This window comes from Ursus americanus, chromosome 6 (assembly GCF_024610735.1).
Source record: "Ursus americanus isolate L20-20 chromosome 6, mUrsAme1.1.p, whole genome shotgun sequence".
Lineage (NCBI taxonomy): Eukaryota > Metazoa > Chordata > Mammalia > Carnivora > Ursidae > Ursus > Ursus americanus.
This window is the reverse complement of record NC_142132.1, coordinates 60,711,882-60,730,283: the sequence shown is the minus strand read 5'-3', so window position 1 is coordinate 60,730,283 and position 18,402 is coordinate 60,711,882. Positions and strand designations below refer to the sequence as shown.

General features: G+C 50.4%; 2 protein-coding genes across 3 annotated transcripts; one reads left to right on the top strand and one right to left on the bottom strand.

Annotated features, from left to right (window-relative positions):
- Window positions 1–406: 406 nt before the first annotated feature.
- Window positions 407–4,821, top strand: ADO (2-aminoethanethiol dioxygenase). Its single transcript, XM_045783539.2, has one exon. It carries the CDS (start codon window positions 781–783, stop codon window positions 1,591–1,593), a length of 813 nt encoding a protein of 270 aa, XP_045639495.1. The 5' UTR covers window positions 407–780; the 3' UTR covers window positions 1,594–4,821.
- A 2,982-nt stretch (window positions 4,822–7,803) lies between these two features.
- On the bottom strand, window positions 7,804–14,402 carry EGR2 (early growth response 2). Of its 2 annotated transcripts, none has more exons than XM_087863081.1 (3): window positions 14,240–14,402; window positions 11,590–11,698; window positions 7,804–10,260 (listed from the first exon to the last, which is right to left on the bottom strand). In XM_087863081.1, the coding sequence occupies exons 1-3, from the start codon at window positions 14,336–14,338 to the stop codon at window positions 9,014–9,016; spliced, it is 1,455 nt and encodes a 484-aa protein (XP_087719207.1). In that variant the 5' UTR covers window positions 14,339–14,402; the 3' UTR covers window positions 7,804–9,013. The 2 variants fall into 2 exon arrangements, with proteins under 2 accessions (XP_087719207.1, XP_045639618.1); XM_045783662.2 differs by lacking the exon at window positions 14,240–14,402 and adding an exon at window positions 11,799–12,105.
- Between the last annotated feature and the right edge of the window lie 4,000 nt (window positions 14,403–18,402).

Here is an 18,402-nt window from a genome sequence, read left to right as displayed (position 1 = left end):
AATCTCCGTTGCAGATATTGCTGCCTAGGTGGCCAGGAAGACATAAAGTTAAGTCAACAGCCTCCTTTCCAAGGGTAGGGCCGGAGAAAAGCGACCCTGTTGGGAGAAACAGGATCGAGCGGCCCCAGAAAGCTAAGGACCCTCTTGCCCTGTTCCATGCAGTGGCCAAGAGTCTACCACGCCACAGGCCAGTTGCCGGAAGTGCGTCACTCCAGCCTGCTGGGGGTGCCGGGAGTTGTAGTTAACTGGTTGCTTCTCTCGTGCCCCAATTCACCTTTTTTCAAACAAGCATACACCTTGGAATCGTAAAGAAGGGCGCTTTATAAGAAACAAATCCAATCCTTCCTTTTCCAGCTGACAAAGGAAACACTCTCCGCGCTCATTCGTAATATCGGACTACAAGTCCCAGCATGCTCTGTAAAACGGCCAGAGCGCCGGCCACCGTCGTAGGTGTGGGCCACTTGAATGGAACGTCTGGCGTAATGCAAAGCCTTCCACGGTCCGCGCGGCCGGTACCCGCTCCTCGGGCGTGAGTGCGGCGTGTGGGTCGTGCGCGTGCGCGCTCGCCGGAGGCGCGGGGCGGGTGCGCCGGGCCGTTGCGGGCGCTAGACTGCTGAGGTTAGCCGCGGCGGTGCCGCCCGCCCGAAAGACCGGTACTTGCGGGGCCTCTAGCTTCGCCCCGGGCTGCGGGCAGCCCTGGCGGCCGCCGGAGACCGCAAGGGGCGGAGGAAAGCAGGGGGCGGCGGGGGCCGGCCTCGCCACGCGGAGGAACAGCCGAGCATGCCCCGAGACAATATGGCCTCCCTGATCCAACGGATCGCCCGCCAGGCGTGCCTCACCTTCCGGGGCAGCGGGGGCTGCCGCAGCGCTTCCGACCTCGGAGCGGCGCCGGGCCCCGAGGCCCCGATGCCGCAGGGCTTCCCGGAGAACCTGAGCAAGCTGAAGAACCTGCTGACCCAAGTCCGCGCCGAGGACCTGAACATCGCCCCGCGTAAGGCCACGCTGCAGCCTTTGTCGCCCAACCTGCCGCCAGTCACCTACATGCACATCTACGAAACCGACGGCTTCAGCCTCGGCGTGTTCCTGCTCAAGAGCGGCACGTCCATCCCACTGCACGACCACCCGGGCATGCACGGCATGCTCAAGGTGCTCTATGGCACCGTGCGCATCAGCTGCATGGACAAACTGGAGGCGGGCGGCGGGTCACAGCCGCGGGCCCCGCCGCCAGAGCAGCAGTTCGAGCCGCCGCTGCAGGCCCGGGAGCGGGACGCCGTGCGGCCGGGCGTGCTGCGCTCGCGGGCCGAGTATACCGAGGCCAGCGGCCCCTGCGTCCTCACTCCGCACCAGGACAACCTGCACCAGATTGACGCTGTGGACGGACCCGCCGCCTTCCTGGACATTCTGGCCCCGCCCTATGACCCCGACGATGGCCGGGACTGCCATTATTACCGGGTGCTGGAGCCCGTCAGGGACAAGGAGGCCCCCGGCTCGGCTTGTGACCTACCCCGAGAGGTGTGGCTCCTGGAGACCCCACAAGCCGATGACTTCTGGTGCGAGGGGGAGCCCTATCCAGGTCCCAGAGTCTTCCCTTGAAGCCGCCTGCGCCTGGTTGCTGTGGGCCGAAGACGTGCCCTATTCACATCTGGGCCTCGCTGCCCGCGACCCACCATAAGGGCTCTCTCCCTACCCCCAGGCCTGGGCTTTGGATCTACTGGAATGGGCTGTAGCCGCTTCCTCCGGAGTCGGAGCCGTGGGAAGCGCGGGCGACTGGAGCGCAGCCACGGGGCCGGGTTAGGGGGTGGGGAAGGCGGGTAGGCTAGGTTGTTTCCTGGCTCTGACACTGCCACCGGGGTTTTGATTTGGGGGAAGGGGGATAAGGGACTGTCACTGAAGCGCTTCCATCCTAAAGCCATAATGAAAATATTCTTTTCTTTGTTCCTTATCTTATACAAAATACACTAAATGCCCCCACCCCCCTTCCCCGGGTAAATAGGGTTTGTTTTCCTCTTAGGTCTTTATGCCCTTTTACTTATTGTTATAATTTTAACTTATTGACTGCATGACCCAGTGGTTTGAATTGTTTTTAGTTCAAGTCATTGGTAAAAGCTAGGCATAAAAAGATGAGCTACTATTTAAAGTGAGCTGTCCTGCCTGATTCGTTGTGGAAATTAGATCTTTTTTCCAGAATTGGGGCATCACCCCGAAAATATAACTATGCATGTAGAGGACAAGATTTAATTTCTTTCCTCCTCTTGCCCAGTAGCCACATCTGGTTTACTCTGGCAGCATCTACTAAGAAATTCAGCACCTGCGTATCTCAGTGACAGATGGTCACGTAACAGCTTATTTTCCCCCTGAGTCTCCAGATCTGTGAGTTGAACAGATTTCTTGTTGCAGATTGACCGTTAATGCAAAAACTATATTATCCTCAAACGAATTTTTTTTTGTCTTAGTGTGCTTTAAGAGGTGATAGGGTAATTCTGTGTTTTCTAAGAAGATTCAAAGGAGCTGAATCGGTATGCTTCCAGACAACTGAATGTAAAACACTCCTAGCCAGCTGTTGAATTCCATGCCCCTATTTACTTCCACTATTTTCCTGCAAAAATAGAGAAAAATGTTGATGACTGTCTCAAATTCTCTCAGGAGCTCCAATGTTCCAGAAGGCTGGCAGTTCCAGCTGTGTTGTTTTGGTGGCAGTGTTCTCAAAACCCCTCAAAACAGTAGAGAGCCAGTGTTTGCTTCATCCAGTGTGGTTTTCTATAGGAAGAGAGAAGGCACAGATGACCAAGGCTACAGAATAGAGAATTACCTATACTGCTGGCCATTTTAGAGCACCAAAACTTGGGACAAAACACTTCCTAACCTCTTAAACAATTGTGCTATCTCTAACTAGTTTTATTTTTGTCCTTTTAGTAAGCTCAGCAACTTTACCTTGTTTACAAATGTATTTACACCATTTGCTTCAGGCTATGGAGCACTATTGCTTCCCTCTTTTTACTATTTATAGGATTCCTTTTTCACAACACTTTTAATAAAAACAAACTGTAGAAATAAACACATTAAAATCTGCCCAGCTGTTGTCTAAGCCCTCTTGATTGACTTGCCCAAATGGCAATCCAGTTCTAAGGTCTGTAGTAAAGAGAGATTTGCTACTGGCGGAAAGTGTTAACCCAGAGGAGAAACAGTCCGTGCCTTTGCCTCTTTGTGCACACTGAGTTACTATGGCCCAGGGTGAAGGAATATTTGTTCCCAATTTTTTAAAATAGAATAAAAAAGCCAAATTCTTGATGATCTCCTCCCCCCCCCAAAAAAAGATGCTTATTCAGTGCGAAATGCTGCCCTGTTGTAAAACCTGAGACAGGCATAGTGCCAAGCATTTCTTCCAGGGTTGCTAACATTGTCTTATGGTAGCTTCGTATTCTGGTATAGTTTAGTGTGCCGTGGGGACAGTGTAAAGCAGTTCTTAATGCCATTCAGTTTAATCCTAGATATGCAAATGATGATTTTCTTAGAAAAATGGGTTTTTTAATAGCACAGTAGTGAATGTGAATGGTTACCAATCACATACCTACCTGTTCTGAATTATCACCAGAAGTCGATTAACTTCTAGAGATTGTTGATAGGTGTATATGCTGTAATACAACCTGACCGACATTAAACCAACAAAAACCCATTCTGGCCGTAGGACGGTCATACAGGAGAAACTGTTTTTCCAAACTTTCAAGTTCTCAAGTACAAACAAGTTGAATGAAAAAAACTAAGGTGCTTTTCAAAAGAATAGTTGAAATTGTTGCAGGCCAAAATAGCAATATGATAATCTCTCTAATTTAGTTGAATAAGAACAGTGAAACTTTCGGTTCACTAATAAATCCTGAGGAAATTAATGATGAAAACAGAACTTGTTTCAGTGAGCCACTAAGGAAAGAATATCCTTAATACAAATAGAGAATGTGGTGCAGCAAAGCTGGCACCTCTCTGCATAGACTGTTGGTCATGACTGACTTCATGTGCTGCTACTGTATTTCCGGATATTCCTGCAATATAGACGATATTTTAATAACAGCGTGGGAAAAATTTGTCTTCCTCTACACAGACTAATGAGCACAATGATCCTAATGACTTTTCTGTTGAATAACAAATGCAATAATTGCCTCTCATGAGTGAGATGTCTGTCTCAATACTTCTAAAGGTTTTTTATTCTGTGGTTATACCGAAAGCCAGTTACATGAATAGAGAGTATCCTGTACCTACCTACTACTATACGAGAATTGGTTTTTTACAAAGCCTGATCTGCATGGGTTGAGTTTACACTAACTACTGTTTATTAATGAAAATCGTGGGTCCATTTTAAAGAAATACTTGTCAACAGGAGTGGGTTCTCTGAACCTTTAAGACTAATAGTCCTTAAATTCTTCCAAAATCCACACGTTCTGTTCCTCCTGCGTTGTCCCCTTGTAGGTGCCTCAGCCCTGGCATCTCAGGGAGACTGTTACAGCTCATCTAATCCCAGTGACTGTATCTTGTACCCTAGCTGTACTGCGCAGCAAAGAAGCAGTAGTTCTTTAAGTCAGGGTTCAGCCAATTACTGTTCAACTCTAATCTGAGGGCAGTGCCACTCCTGTCACCCTCCTAGTCTGAATTCTGAACTCCGGGTTACAAACAAGCCAACCACTGATCATTTCAGTGTAGTGAAGCATCTACTATCAAGGAAATCATTTATCGAGCCCCACATACATACTGAATTTTCAGATCCAGAGATGTTTACATTCCTGGATTAAAATCAGTGTACTTATGGAAAATAAAGGCATGTTTGAAATTGTTTAGAGGTAACTCTTATTTGATTATTGCAAAATGGAGAAGAAGAATACTACATTGTCTACATTTTAATTACCATTAAAGATTTAGTCTATACAGTAGGATGATGTTATACTGAAAAACGGTGGCTTTCTGCAAATTCTAAAGCCCAAGTAATAATATAGTCTATTTCCTTGAGAGGGAGCTTTGAAACGATCTGATTGAAAACACATCTTAAACTGTCTAATAATGTTATTTTGCTACAACAGAAAATAGTTCCTTTTATATTTAAGCTAAGGAAAATAAACTAGTGCAAGAAAACAAAAATACTTTTATCCATGAAGGAAAGAATCTTTGGACTTAAATTTATTTCTATCTTTACTTTTTCTGTAAAGTTTAATTGCAGTTTGGACTGTCAGCATCTTAAGTACTTGAAGATGCTGACCATTCATTCCCACCAAATATATATACATATATGTAAACAGTTAAAATATCACTACAGCCACTTTTAATATATATCAAACAGTTTGGCTTAATTTCATTAGAGTTGGTATTTAAATACACTGATTTATGAATAATTGAAGACCTTATTTAGGCTTAATAGACCTATTTTTAATATGCCATGAACCATACCAAATGCATTGTGATCTTTTTTTTTATGATATGTTAGTCACCATACAGTATATCCTTAGTTTTTGATGTAGTGATCTTTAAGCAATTGCTCTCCAGAAGTTTGTGGGGTTTTTTTTAAGATTTTATTTATTTGAGAGAGAACATGAGCGGGGTGAGGAGCAGAGGGAGAACCAGACTCCCTGCTGAGCAGGGACCCTGATGTGGGGTTCAATTCCTGGTCCCAGGATCATGATCTGAGCCAAAGACAGACGCTTAACAGCCAGCCACCTGAACTGACTGGAGCCCCCAGAAGTTTTTTTTGTTTGTTTTGTTTTTTAAGATTTTATTTATTTATTTGACAGGGAGAGAGGGGACACAAGCAGGGGGAGTGGGAGAGGGAGAAGAAGGCTTCTCGCTGAGCAGGGAGCCCAATGCAGCCGATCCCAGGGTCCTGGGATCATGACCTGAGCCGAAGGCAGACAAGGCAGACGCTTAATGACTGAGCCACCCAGGGACCCCGAAGATTATTTTTAATAAGAATCCCCAGTAACAGCTGTACCCTCAGAAATATTATTCAATAAAGTATATTGAATGTAAGAGGAGCAGACTTAGCTTTATATGCTTTATTTGTTGAGCAAAGTAAAAAATGAGACACTTGCATGACGGTACCCTGAATGTTTCAAGCTGAGAGTAAAATCTGATTAAAGATTGAGCTAATATGTTAAAATCAAGTAAAAGCCACCAAGTTGTCTGTGAAAAAACGCCAAAATGTGTTCCTTATGTTATGTTATGCCACTTCAAGCCCACATCAAGGTGAAAATGATTATGTAACCAATTTGCCTATCATCAGAATATTTAATCTTATTCTTTTAAAAATGACTTCTTAAAAAGCCTTTTCTAGTTCTGCTTTGTAAACAGTTGTTTACATTATCTTGATCAAAGGTGTTCTGAAATTTAAATTGGCAAGACAATTCTAGATCTTATAAAATTTAGGTGTACTCTGTTTTAATACAATGAAGTTTTGGTAGGAGCGGAATATTCATTAAAAACATGTAAGTATCAAAATGTGGCATTGTTTTATACATAACAAAATTAGCCAAGCAAGGATAATAATATGCTGACAAACCAGGAAATATTAATCTAATGGAATAATACTAGTCACTAGAACAATCTGGCACTGAAGTTTAGAAATTTCTATTTCATAGTTACAGAAAGAGGTATTCTGCATCTTTGAAGTAACCGAAAGAGAGGAAATAAAAGGATTAATTACTTCCACAAGTTAGATCTCAAAATTCCAGTGCTCTGAAGGGCAAAAAAAATAAAGGCCTTCAATTTTCAACCACGTATGAAGGGGGCCAAGAGTGGCAAAGGGCAAACATGACAGTTCTCAGATGATACAGCTGAACAGTGGGTATTCCGACAGGTTATGCTTGTGTGAGGATCCAGAAGTCGTGGGTGAACTTAAATGATACTGAGGCCCAATTTTAGAGTACAGATAACGTCACAGAGACCCAACTCATTTACTTTGTATGACAGGTAGATAACTTTTTGGGGTTTATATTTCAAAATCACTACAAAAGGCTTGCAGTAAAATGAACCCTATAGTGTATTCTTTTGCAAGCTATTATGTAGTACCATGGAGGCCCGTATATGCCTATTTAATTTGCCTATTTAATTACCTGTTAAAGGGTGTCTTTCTTTGAGATTTTCATAGTCTTGCTGTACATCTATCTTATCTAATGAGCTGGGTATTTTGATAGTCTCTAGACCCACCAAACCTATGGCAGATTAGTGGTCCTTCCAAATAGGGGTAATCAGGGAGAGAAGACGAGAGAGAAATGAGTCCTGGGGTAATTCCTTTGGCAACCCATTAATGCTGTCTTCAGCAGTGTCTGAGTGCATTTTTGATCTGAAGAGGCGATAGCGTTTTTCAAAAAGTTTTCTGTGGTCATGAGACTAATCCTGGAACCTAAAAGTCATTTCCAGCTTGACCACGCCACCACACTTTCCACAAAGCCACATCTCGTCTGAGTTCCTGGCCTTGGTCAGGGTTCTGAAAGCAGCCACAAATGTGTAGTCTCCGAGTGGGCACTTGTTTGTAAGTATTTATTTTCCGGAGCCCACTCAGGAGCCGAGAGAAGCTATAGGCTGTGATAGAGGACGGAACAATGAGTCAAAACAACGCCTCCCCACTTTTACACTAATGCATGGGGGAAATCCCCGGAACACTAGTGTTTGATTATGAATGGAGATTGCTTTGGGGGTGAGCGGGCTGGTGTTGAAAGGCCAGCAGAGAAAACTTGGGAGATCCTGGCTTGGTCAAAGCATTCAAACCCCCTGGATAATCATGGAATTCCCGCCCAGGAAATCTTTCATAAATGATTTCTGCAGCAAAAATATTGTTGAAAAGTATTTATTTACACTATAGTCATAAACCATCCATGATCTGAACTTCAGTTAGTGGTTTTGCGTTAGAATAAATCATTTATATTTCCACAACTATTAAGAGCTAATAACCAAACAAGTCAGCTCCAGTAATATTATTTACATTCTTATCTGCAATTCGACTACAAAGGTAACACTTTTAAGTCACAAAACAGAGCATACAAAAATATACTTTCTAAAAAAAAATTCAAATATTAATAGGCAGAAATATACAGCCATACTAAACCCAGGGAGTGATTTTTTTTCCGTAGTAAGGCAACCCATTTACATGCAGACCCTGTAACATTGTCTACATCACACAAGGCACCAAGGACACTTCCAACACAACTGCATGCATCCTAGTTTCAGAGAATATATGTACATCCCCCTTTAAATAAGTTAATCTGACTCATTTCAAGAGATCATAAATGCTTTACTTTTTTTCCCAAAGGTTCAGAACTTGGAGAACAGTGCACATCAAAAATACACAAAATCTGAGTGGATATACGCTGAAAAAATAGTCTTTACGTTTCTCAAACAACTCAAAAAGGAGCAGATATTGCTATGTCCCTCCCATCACATTGCACTTCCGTTCTCTGAGTTTATAATACATATTGCTTAAAGGGTTGGAACGACTAGATAAGCTTTGATTCACTGTTCTAGGGCCACAGAATGCAGCATAAAGGCCATGCTTCATTCACTGTACAGCGTCCCCACATCAGTCCCAAGCCATAAAGTGCACATCAGCGTTGCTTCTTTCTGCTGCCCCCACCTGAAGGGATCAGCATCTCCCAACCTACTGTAGAAAAAGTCTCAAATCAACTCTGACACCCAGAGTCAAAATCCTGTAATGGGACAAAATACGAGAGGGGGAAGCAAAACCTAGTCAAACAACCCTTTCAAGCAGGGTCAGGCCTCAGCCCTCTAGGCCAGGAGCCCCCATCCAACCCCCTTCCGAGCCTCGCCATTACCTCAGGGTGACAGTCAACTCCCCTAAGAGAGACTACGGTGGGCTAAGTTTGGGAAGGACCTGCTTCTAAGTGGAAAGGGCAGTGCCAGGCTGCAGCAAGGCCCTTGCCCAGAGAAGGGAGAGGGGCAGGCAAGGTGGTAGTGTTTGTTGTGCACCAGTGGACGATGGGCCTCCGGGGCCTCAAGGAGCTGGTGCATCCGCCCGAGTCTCATCTCAAGGCGTCCGGGTCCGAGAGGAGCAAGAGGCCAGGGACCCTCCGCCGATGCCGCTGCCGTTGCCGCTGCACAGGGCCCCCCCAGGCTGCGAGCCTCCGGAGCAAGAGGCCGTGGAGGCGGCCGGCACGGAGGAGGAGGGCGCACTGCTCTTGCGCTCCTTCTGTCTCAGGTGGATCTTGGTGTGGCGCTTCCTCTCATCGCTCCGGGCAAACTTGCGGCCGCAGTAGTCACAGGCAAAGGGCTTCTCACCAGTGTGGGTGCGGATGTGGGTAGTGAGGTGGTCACTGCGGCTGAAGTTGCGCATGCAAATCCGACACTGGAAGGGCTTGTGTCCCGTGTGGATTCGGATGTGTCGGGTCAGCTCGTCAGAGCGGGAGAAGCGTCGGTCACAGCCCTCTGCTGGGCAGGGGTAGGGCCTCTCGTGCACTGGGGTCTTGCTAGGCCTGTTGGGGTACTTGCGAGGCCTCAGAATGGGCCGCAGTGGCAGGTGGTGTGGGTTATAGGCGGCCGCGGCGGCGGCTGAGCTGCTGCCAGGCAGCCGGGGTCCCTCGCTGCCTCCACTGGCCCCTGGCCCTGTGGGCCCAACGCTGGGGCCCCCCAGGGTAAAGTTGCGAATGGTGGAGAGCGGAGTGAGTGGAGGAGGGACTCGCAAGGAGTCCAGAGGGCAGGGGAAGGGTTTGCGGTCTGGGCCAGCTGTACCATGTAGGTCTCTCTGGCACTGTGATGGGAAGAATCCAGGATAGTCTGGGATCATGGGAAAGAGACCAGGGTCCGTGGCTGGCTTAGGGGAGGGGTAGGAAGGAGGTGGGGGGTAGGCCAGAGAGGAGGAAGTGGAGGTGGTGGCTGCTGACAGGAATGCTGAGGGGTCCTGGTAGAGGTCTCCTGCACAGCCAGAATAAGGAGGCGGTGGTGGTGGAGAGTAGAGGTGGTCCAGGTCAGGCTGGGTCTGAGACATGGTGCACACACCCAGGGGTCCTGTGGCCAGTGGGTTGGGGGAGGCAGAGGTGACGCTGGACGAGGCTGTGGTCGAAGCTGGGGAGGTAACCCCTTGCAGGATGCCTGCACTCACAATATTGATGATGCCTTCTGGGTAGCAGCTGGCACCAGGGTACTGGGGGTCAATGGAGAACTTGCCCATGTACGTGAAGGTCTGGTTTCTAGGTGCAGAGACGGGAGCAAAGCTGCTGGGATACGGGAGATCCAAGGACCTCTTCTCTCCAGTCATGTCAATGTTGATCATGCCATCTGGGGAGGGAACAGAAAGAATGGAGGTGGAGCAATGAGAATGCAGCCAAGAATCCCTTGTCATCCCCTCTAAACACAGGTCCATCCCAGACCCCAGGATCCTAGCACAGGAGAGCTGGGGCAGAGTCCAACAGGTGGGAAAATTACAGCTCAGAAACAGTGAGAAGAAGATAGCCCAGGATCCCATTGGCAGCCAGTGACAGTCTGGGACTCAAACTACCTCCAGGAAAGCAGGACGAGCTACTCCCAACCCCCACACACAGCCATCTGTGGCTCTCATCCCCAATAAAAACACCCAATAATAGCAACAACAATATTAAAAAATCCCCATCTGCCTGGAACTTCTCTCCCTCTCCTTTGTCTGGGTGTCCCACGGCTGGGGCTCCGGGGGAGACATAACCAGGAGACTGATCCCAGCCAGTGCTGCCCGAGAGAGGGGAACCTGAGAAAGAGATCAGTGATATCCCGGCTGCTACCCATCCGCAGTGCCTTCCCTCCCTCCCTCTCCTGCTGCGCTACAGATGACGGCTGCTGCAGGGTATGGGGCGCTGCAGTGGAAGGAATCTATAGGTGTCCTTTGCCTCCCCAACCTTATCAGCCTTGCCCAACACCCGCACGCCCCAGCCCAAGGCCAGTGGCGGAGCTTCATGGAAGGAGCGAGGGCCGCTGGGGACCACTTTCCACCGCATCGCCAAGGAAACCAGCGGCGCCGGTGCCCCCGCGGGCCTTCTTCGGCAGCCAGGGGGCCGCTTCCCGCCGTTGCCCGCCCTCCTCCTCCTCCTCCTTCCCGCCTCGCCAACCCCCTCAACTTCGCGGGCGGCGCGCAGGTGGGGGTGCTCCTTCTGGCCGCTCCCGGAACGCGCTCGGAGATTTTTCCCGGGGTCCGCTCTGCCCGGGAGGGAGCGGCGGACGCTTTCCTCTGGCGCTTCTCCGCCGCTCGGCTCTCTAGCTCTCCTCCGGAGGCCCGAACTTTCCCGTCAGTTTGTCCCTGCCCCGGGAGAGGGGAGGCCTGGGTACCGCCGGCCCACGAGCGGGCACAAGCCCGACGCCTGGTGGGGCACCTCTTCTACTCTTATCCCCGCGCCCGCCGGGGGCTGGGCTCGCCGCGGCGCACGCACGCCCGCTCGCTGACGACCTGGTGCATCTGCCCGCGCGCCCAGCCCCAGAGATCCGGTCCTTGCTCCCGCGGGCTTCTCCTGCACCCGGTTCGGTCAACACCGTCCACCTCGCTCCCCAGCCCTCTCTTCCAAGTCCTGCACACGCACCGCACCCCACCCACCACCTTCGAGCCGCGTGGGTCCCGGCCGGCGAAAGGGACATGCGGCTTACCTCCGGCCACTCCGTTCATCTGGTCAAAGGGGCCTCCCAGTTCGGCATTGGGGAAGATGGTCACCGACGTGGCGGCGAGGTCCTCCACCGGGTAGATGTTGTCAGACAGCTGGTGCACAAAACCACTGAGAGTTACTGGGATTTTGTCTACGGCCTTGGCGGTCATCATTTGCTCCTCGCACAACCTGGAGACCCAACTCCCTCTCTACCTGGAGCGTCAGAGAAGCCGTTTTGGAGAGGGATTGGACTGAGTCTAAGTTGGTATCTCCGTTTGCCCTCCACGCTTAAAAGCAACCACAAAAAAAAAAAAAAATCCAACAGAAATAAAACTAGCAAACAAGTTGCTGTTTTTTCTAAGAAAGAAGAAAAATGACTATTTGCCACTGACTCTCTCCTGTGTTCCGGCTGGGAAGCCAGGAGTTGCTGGTGTAGTGTTATTATAACAGTCAGTGTGTCCCCTCGCCGAGCTATTAATCAATTGCTGCTCTCTCGGTTAGACGGAAAGTGTTGCTGTAAGTATTTATGGGCAGGTCCTCAATGCCCGTGACGTCGCTGCCCATATATGGACTGAGGAACAGGGCTGGGCCAGGCGGCTTCTTGCCGTCACATGGCCGATTTGCATACGGGCTCGGCTGCGCGGGCTCCGCCGGGCTCGCGACTCCCGGCTCTCAGACAGCGGGGAATCGCGGGGGTCTAGGGCGCGCAGCCCGAGCCCCAGTCCCCGTCCAGGGCGCAGGGCCCAGCGGGGAGCGGGCGCGCCGCGAGTCCGGCTCAGACCACCGGGGAAGAGCTTGCCGGTCCTAGCTGCGGCGAGGCCTCCCCGGGCGGGGAGGAATTCCGGTTCTCCGGGACTTTCCAAAAAAGGCGAAGATCCGGTGCCGGCGGCTCCGCCTCCCCAGCCCTTGTTTGGGAGCCATTCCGGAAAATTAAACTTCGGAAAGAAACCGAGCGGAGCCGAGACACTACAGTCAAACCCCTACTCACTTTCTTGGCAGCTCAAAACCGCAAGCAAAAGGAGGCAGCGAAGAAAAAAAAAAAAAAAGCTGCATGCATTCACGGAAGCTGACTGTTTTTTTCTGAATTACTTGGTGGAAAGAAGTGGCTGGTGATAAGAGTGAATGCGGTATTGCTTTTTTGGAAAGTCTGTTCTATTTATACAGGAGCGAAAACGGAACAGGTTTGGGGTTGTTTGTTTGTTTAAGTATTTCGGGCATCTTAGGGCTGGGGGGGTAGACCCTAGGAGGAGCAGAATAATTGCGGCGAGCTTCGAGAGAAATCCTCAGCCGGAGACACCCCCCTTCCTCTGCCCGCGCGCTCCCCGCCCCCCTTCAGCTGCTGCGCGGAGCGGGCGCCCTTCCCGGCGCGTCTGGGCGGTCGGCTGTGTGGGGGCGTCCAGATGGAGGCTTGGACACTCACCCTGCCCCGCCACGCACACGCACACACACACACACTCTTACACTCACACACGCTCCACTTCCGCTACACACACTCCCGCCCCCGCTGCCTTCTTCACACACCCACTCGCACACCTTACGCTACACACCTCCCTGTTGACAGCGCGCCGGGGCGCCCGCCTCGCCGACAGAGTGCCCGGCCAGCCGAGCGCGCGCCGGGGGTTGCTGCACAGTGTGCTCTGCCAACACACCCCTCCTCACCTCTCGCCGTGCCGGCAGCCCCGAACCCCCGAAAGCCTACACTGGCGGGGCACGCCCTGCCCTCCCCCGAGTCCTACTCCACAACACGCACATTTGGAAGAATCTTGCCTTTGCCTCGCCAAGAGCCACCTCGGGGAGCCCAGCGAGGTCCCGAGGGACAGCAAACAGCGTCGCTAACGCCAATTTCGAGCCGCCATCACCCCACACGCGTTTCCCTTTTCGAATAAAAACCAACAACAACAAAACTGTCCCGAATGGAAACCTTCCTGTTTAGTTCCCAAAGCAATTTTTAAAAACTTTTCAGAGTCCCAGAAAGCGGTGGTTGTGCGAGGTTCTGGCTCGTTGCCGGGCCCGGGGAAGCTGGGCCCAGGTGCCGAAGCCGGCGCGCCGCCGCCTGCCTGGCTCTGTCCCGCCCCGAAGCCGTCAAGACCTGGGATAGAGCGCGGGGGCAGCCTCTGGGACCTGGCCCGGCCAGGCCCTTTCCCGCCCCCGGCCCGGGACGGCCCCAGCCTCGTGGGGACCCGGGCGGGCGAAAGCCACGACGCCACGCCGTGGAGGAAGCGCGGCGCTGCAGGCGGCTCTCCCGCCGCTCACCTGCAGCCGCTGCCGCCGCGGCCAGCCCGCTCCCACCCGGCCCCGCGCGCGGCGGTCAGGGCCCCGCGAGGCCGGCGGCGGCTTCTGCTCCTCCGCCCAAGTGTCGCGTCTCCCCCTGCCCGCCGCGAAATCGTCTTCTCGGGAGGCCCGCCACCTTCCCGACTGCAAACGCCCAGAAAAAAATTGGGAAAGTTTACTGCTCGCACTGCGCGCTCTTTTCCCAATTGGAGATAGAAATAAAAGGGAAAAGAAGGAAATCGAGGCTACGTTAGCGCCTTTGTAGATACCCCACCCTCGGCGTAAACGTGCAAAGTCCCATTTCGTAAAAAAAAAAAAAAAAAGAAAGAAAGAAAGAAAGAGAAGAAGAAAAAAAGAAAAAGAAAAGAAAGCTGCGCTCTTACCACGTGCGCCAGCCCGCTCCGCCTGCGCTCCGGCCTGTCCCGCGGCCCCCGCGCTGACCACCGGCAAGACGACGCCTCGGAGGGGAGCCCGACTCGCATCTCCAGCCTTGAGTCCGAAAGAAGGGGGGGCAAATTATGCAAATGTGGGTCGTGGCAGCGGGACTCGGGTTACGGCCCCCGCCGGCCTCGGAGGTGAGGCACCTACACGCACGCAGCCGGCGCGGCGACTGCTAGAGCTTCGCTCCTCTCCACGCACATGGGCGGGCGAGTCGCCGGGGCCGCCCCGCGGCGGGCGCTGCTGCCAACCCCGCCGGCCGCCACCCCGCGCCGCCCGGAGGGGGAGTTCCTGGAGTGCCGGCTGAGAAGGGCGCAAAGGGCAGGACGCAGGCTGGGGGCGGCCCTGGCATGGGGGAGACTTGCGGTCCTAGGCTGCTACCCTTCCCGAAGGAGGCTGAGTTTGAGGGTGAGACGGGGAAGGGGGCCCCACCGAGGAGAGGCGGGCTTGCGTGGCCCGTCTGACAAGCACATTAGAGTAAGTGGGAGTGACTGACCCTCTGGAATTATCCGGAGCTTTCTAACAACTCACACCTCCCTCAAGAGCGGCAGCGTGTCAAGCCCGCGGTGTGCCCGGGGTGGACTGGGGCAGGGGTCAGCCTTAGCGGCCGCGAGGCTCCCCGGGCTCCCGGGAGGGCGCCTGGGGCCAGTCCTGGGAGGCCCTCCCTGAACCTCTGCTGGAAACGGGTCAGTAGATACTTCCTGGAACCACCTTCTTCTTTTTCTTCTTTTGAAAAGAATGCTAATGGAACGAAGTCTAGGCACACTCATTTCAAGCCAGCCACTCCGTGGTAAGCAATAAGAAAGCTAAAGTGACTTGCCTAAAGTCACGCAGCTGATAAGCGGTGGTGTTCACACTTGCAACCGGATCTTCTGACTCCAAGTGCAGTGCTCTGGTCGCTACATCCTTCTCTCCAGAAAACCCAGCTCCAGAAAGGGAACAGCTCTTTGAGGACTGAGATCCTGGTTCGGCCCACTAGAGAAGAAACAGGTCACCTTCGCCAACTCCATCTCTTTTCTTTGGCATTTCTGAGGAGAGGAAAGCTGAGGTCAGAGCTTTCAAAGGGCAAGGGCCGCAGGACCCTTAGGGACACACACCTCTTCCCAGGGTGAAGGCAGAATTTGAATTCTTGGGCTCTCTAGACCTATGTTATGGATGGAGTAAGCAGGTTGGCACAAAGCCAGCATACTAATAGGCCCTGTAATAGGAGAAGTCAAATGCAGTAAGTGAGGAAAGAAAGAGGTAGAGACAGGAAAAACTCCGCAGGTGTTTACAGAGCCCCTACTGTGCTGGGGAGGAAAGAAGCAAGGAAGGGGGAATGTGGCAGTTAGTATGGAGATATACTGGGGCCTCTACTTTTAGGCACTTGAATTTATTCTGATAAAAAAACTGAAAGAGCCAACTGTTACAAATAAATTGATTCTTAAATCACCCCCCCCCAAAAAACCTGAGAAAAAAAAACACCCCGAGCAAATAAATGTCTTTCTTTAAAATAGAGTTGTCAAAATGCCCAAGTAAATGGGGTACTCCAGGATGCGTCAGGATTATTATGCCAGATTCAGATGTGCTTTGTCCTGAATTCCAGACCCAAAACATAAAAGGGCAAGGAAGGAGAGGAGCCTCTGGTCGGCTTGCCCCTGCAAGTGGGGGATTGGTTGGGAGAGAGTAGCAAGGTTGGCAGCCTGAGGCTTCTGGCTAGCCCTCAGAGTCCCCTCTGTAAGTGGTTTCCAGCTTTTTTCCCCGTGATGTGGACTGAGAATCACAGTCAGCCATGAGGCATATCCCAAATAATGTGCTAGCATTTGCATTTTGATTTATTAAGAAATATTTTTTACATGATTAGAGGCCATTCGTTTTGTAATATCCTTTGTACTCACTCCCATTCTAATCCAGCTACCAGAGTGGGAATCAAAGGGGTGTCAGAATTGCTCTTAACTGCAGACACACATGAGATTAGGGATCCGAACTTGAATGGCAGAGGACACGTGCATCTCAGTGAAAATCAGGCTGATTGCCAACTCTGCCATCCAGGCAAGACTTCCTTAAAGGTGCCCCTGTGTGCCTAGAAAACTGATAAATGGTCGCTTGCATTCAGCATCTCACCAGGCATCTGGTAATCCCAAAGACTATAAACCAAGCACAGATGATGCCAATCAGCGTTGTTGGGAAGCCTGAGAGAAGTAATGCTTCCCACCAGCCCAGTGTGCAACCGAAATTGTGTTTTGTTGGCACAAATCATCTGGAGAGGAGGAAGTAAGACCCCCGTGAGCTCCTTTTGTAACAGCAGCAGCAGCACTGGCTTAAGCATGGGGTACCCCGCTCACCCTAAAGGCGGAACCGCGAGTAAGCAAGCACAAGTCAACAGATATTTGTGGAGCATCTCCTACGTACCAAGCGCTAGGCCAAACCCTGAGCATATAGTGGTGCCTAAAACCGGGCCTGGTTCCTGCCCCCATGGGCCCTGCAGTCAATCACACAGATACACAACCACAAACAATGACAGTGTTTAACCCCAGTGAAGGAAAAGGACAAAGGACCCAATGGAGCCGAGAATGTTGAAGAAGGCTTCTCTAAGCCAAGGTCTGAAGGATGAGCAAGGGTTGAGGAAAGGGCAGTGGAGAGAGCATTCCCAGGAGAAAAAGCAGGTGTGGAAAGGCCCCAAGGTGGGAAGAAGCAGAGTGTATTTGTGGAATAAAGAAAGGCCAGTGTGAGTGGGAACCTCCAGGCCACCTTCCATACCTAGTGCACTGGGGCTGAGGGTTAGCCGATGCAAGCCCCTCCCCAAACCATACTCCTCCCAGCCCCCAAGAGATTTTAACCTCTACCGGATCTCCCCTTTCTCTGGAATTATCTTTTCTGACTAATGACAATGGCATTATAATTTTAACATTTGAGAATTTTTTTTTACCACTCAACTTCTGCAAACGAATGAGAACATGCCAACAAGATTTCAGCAAGAAGAGAGAACATAGACAGAAATGCTTATTGACATCAGCATTGTGTTTCAGTGACAGTCTTAATGAAATAACATTCCTTAGTTGTCTATTTCTCAATCAGGAAATGACAGACCAAGTGAATTTTGTCCCATTGGAAATGAAGAAACTGGAGGAGCTTCTCCAGTAGAAACACATCCTGTCAAACCTACTGATCACTTTACCACTGCTGGCAAAAAATAAAAATTAAATCAATGCATCATTTATCACAACTGTTGAAGACAAGGTAGATATCCATCTGGGGTCCAGGTTAATAAGCGATAGTCTGTCAGTTTGGTCACCAAGGCTCGAAGTGAAACCTCCATTCCAAATCACCCTTTTCTTATGCTTTTACATGTTAAATCTTTCAGCTTATACATTTAAATGTATGAAAAATGAAGTTCACTATAACTAGGAGAAGTCCTAGATTTTTTTTCATACACATGTCTCCAGCCTGCTTACATTACCAAGATTATGGAAAGCAATTTTCCTTTTTCCAAGTAATGTCAGGACTTCCTACAGAAGCTTTGTTTTTATGTTGAGAAAGGGACGGGGCCAGTCACTGCGTCCAGTTGTCAGAATCGTTGTTTTGCAGCATTTATTTTTTTTTTTAAGATTTTATTTATTTATTTATTTGACAGAGAGAGACAGCCAGCGAGTGAGGGAACACAAGCAGGGGGAGTGGGAGAGGAAGAAGCAGGCTCCCAGCAGAGCAGGGAGCCCGATGCGGGGCTCGATCCCAGGACCTTGGGATCACTCCCTGAGCTGAAGGCAGACGCTAATGACTGCACCACCCAGGCGTCCCTGTTTTGCAGCATTTAAACCAAAAAAAAAGAAAAAGAAAGAAAGAAAGAAAGAAAGAAAGAAAGAAAGAAAGAAAGAAAGAAAGAAAGAAAGAAAGAAAGAAAGAAGGAAAGAAAGAAGGAAAGAAAGAAAGAAAGAAAGAAAGAAAGAAAGAAAGAAAGAAAGAAAGAAAGAAAATCCAGCACTTCATATTTCAACTTAATAATCTTGACAAGGATGGCCACCATTTCTTGTGGTTAAGATTATGAGCTTTGGAGGCCCAGATGGCCTGGATTCAAATCCTAGGTCCTAGATTTAAATCCTAATTCTGACACTACCTGGCTGTGTGTTCT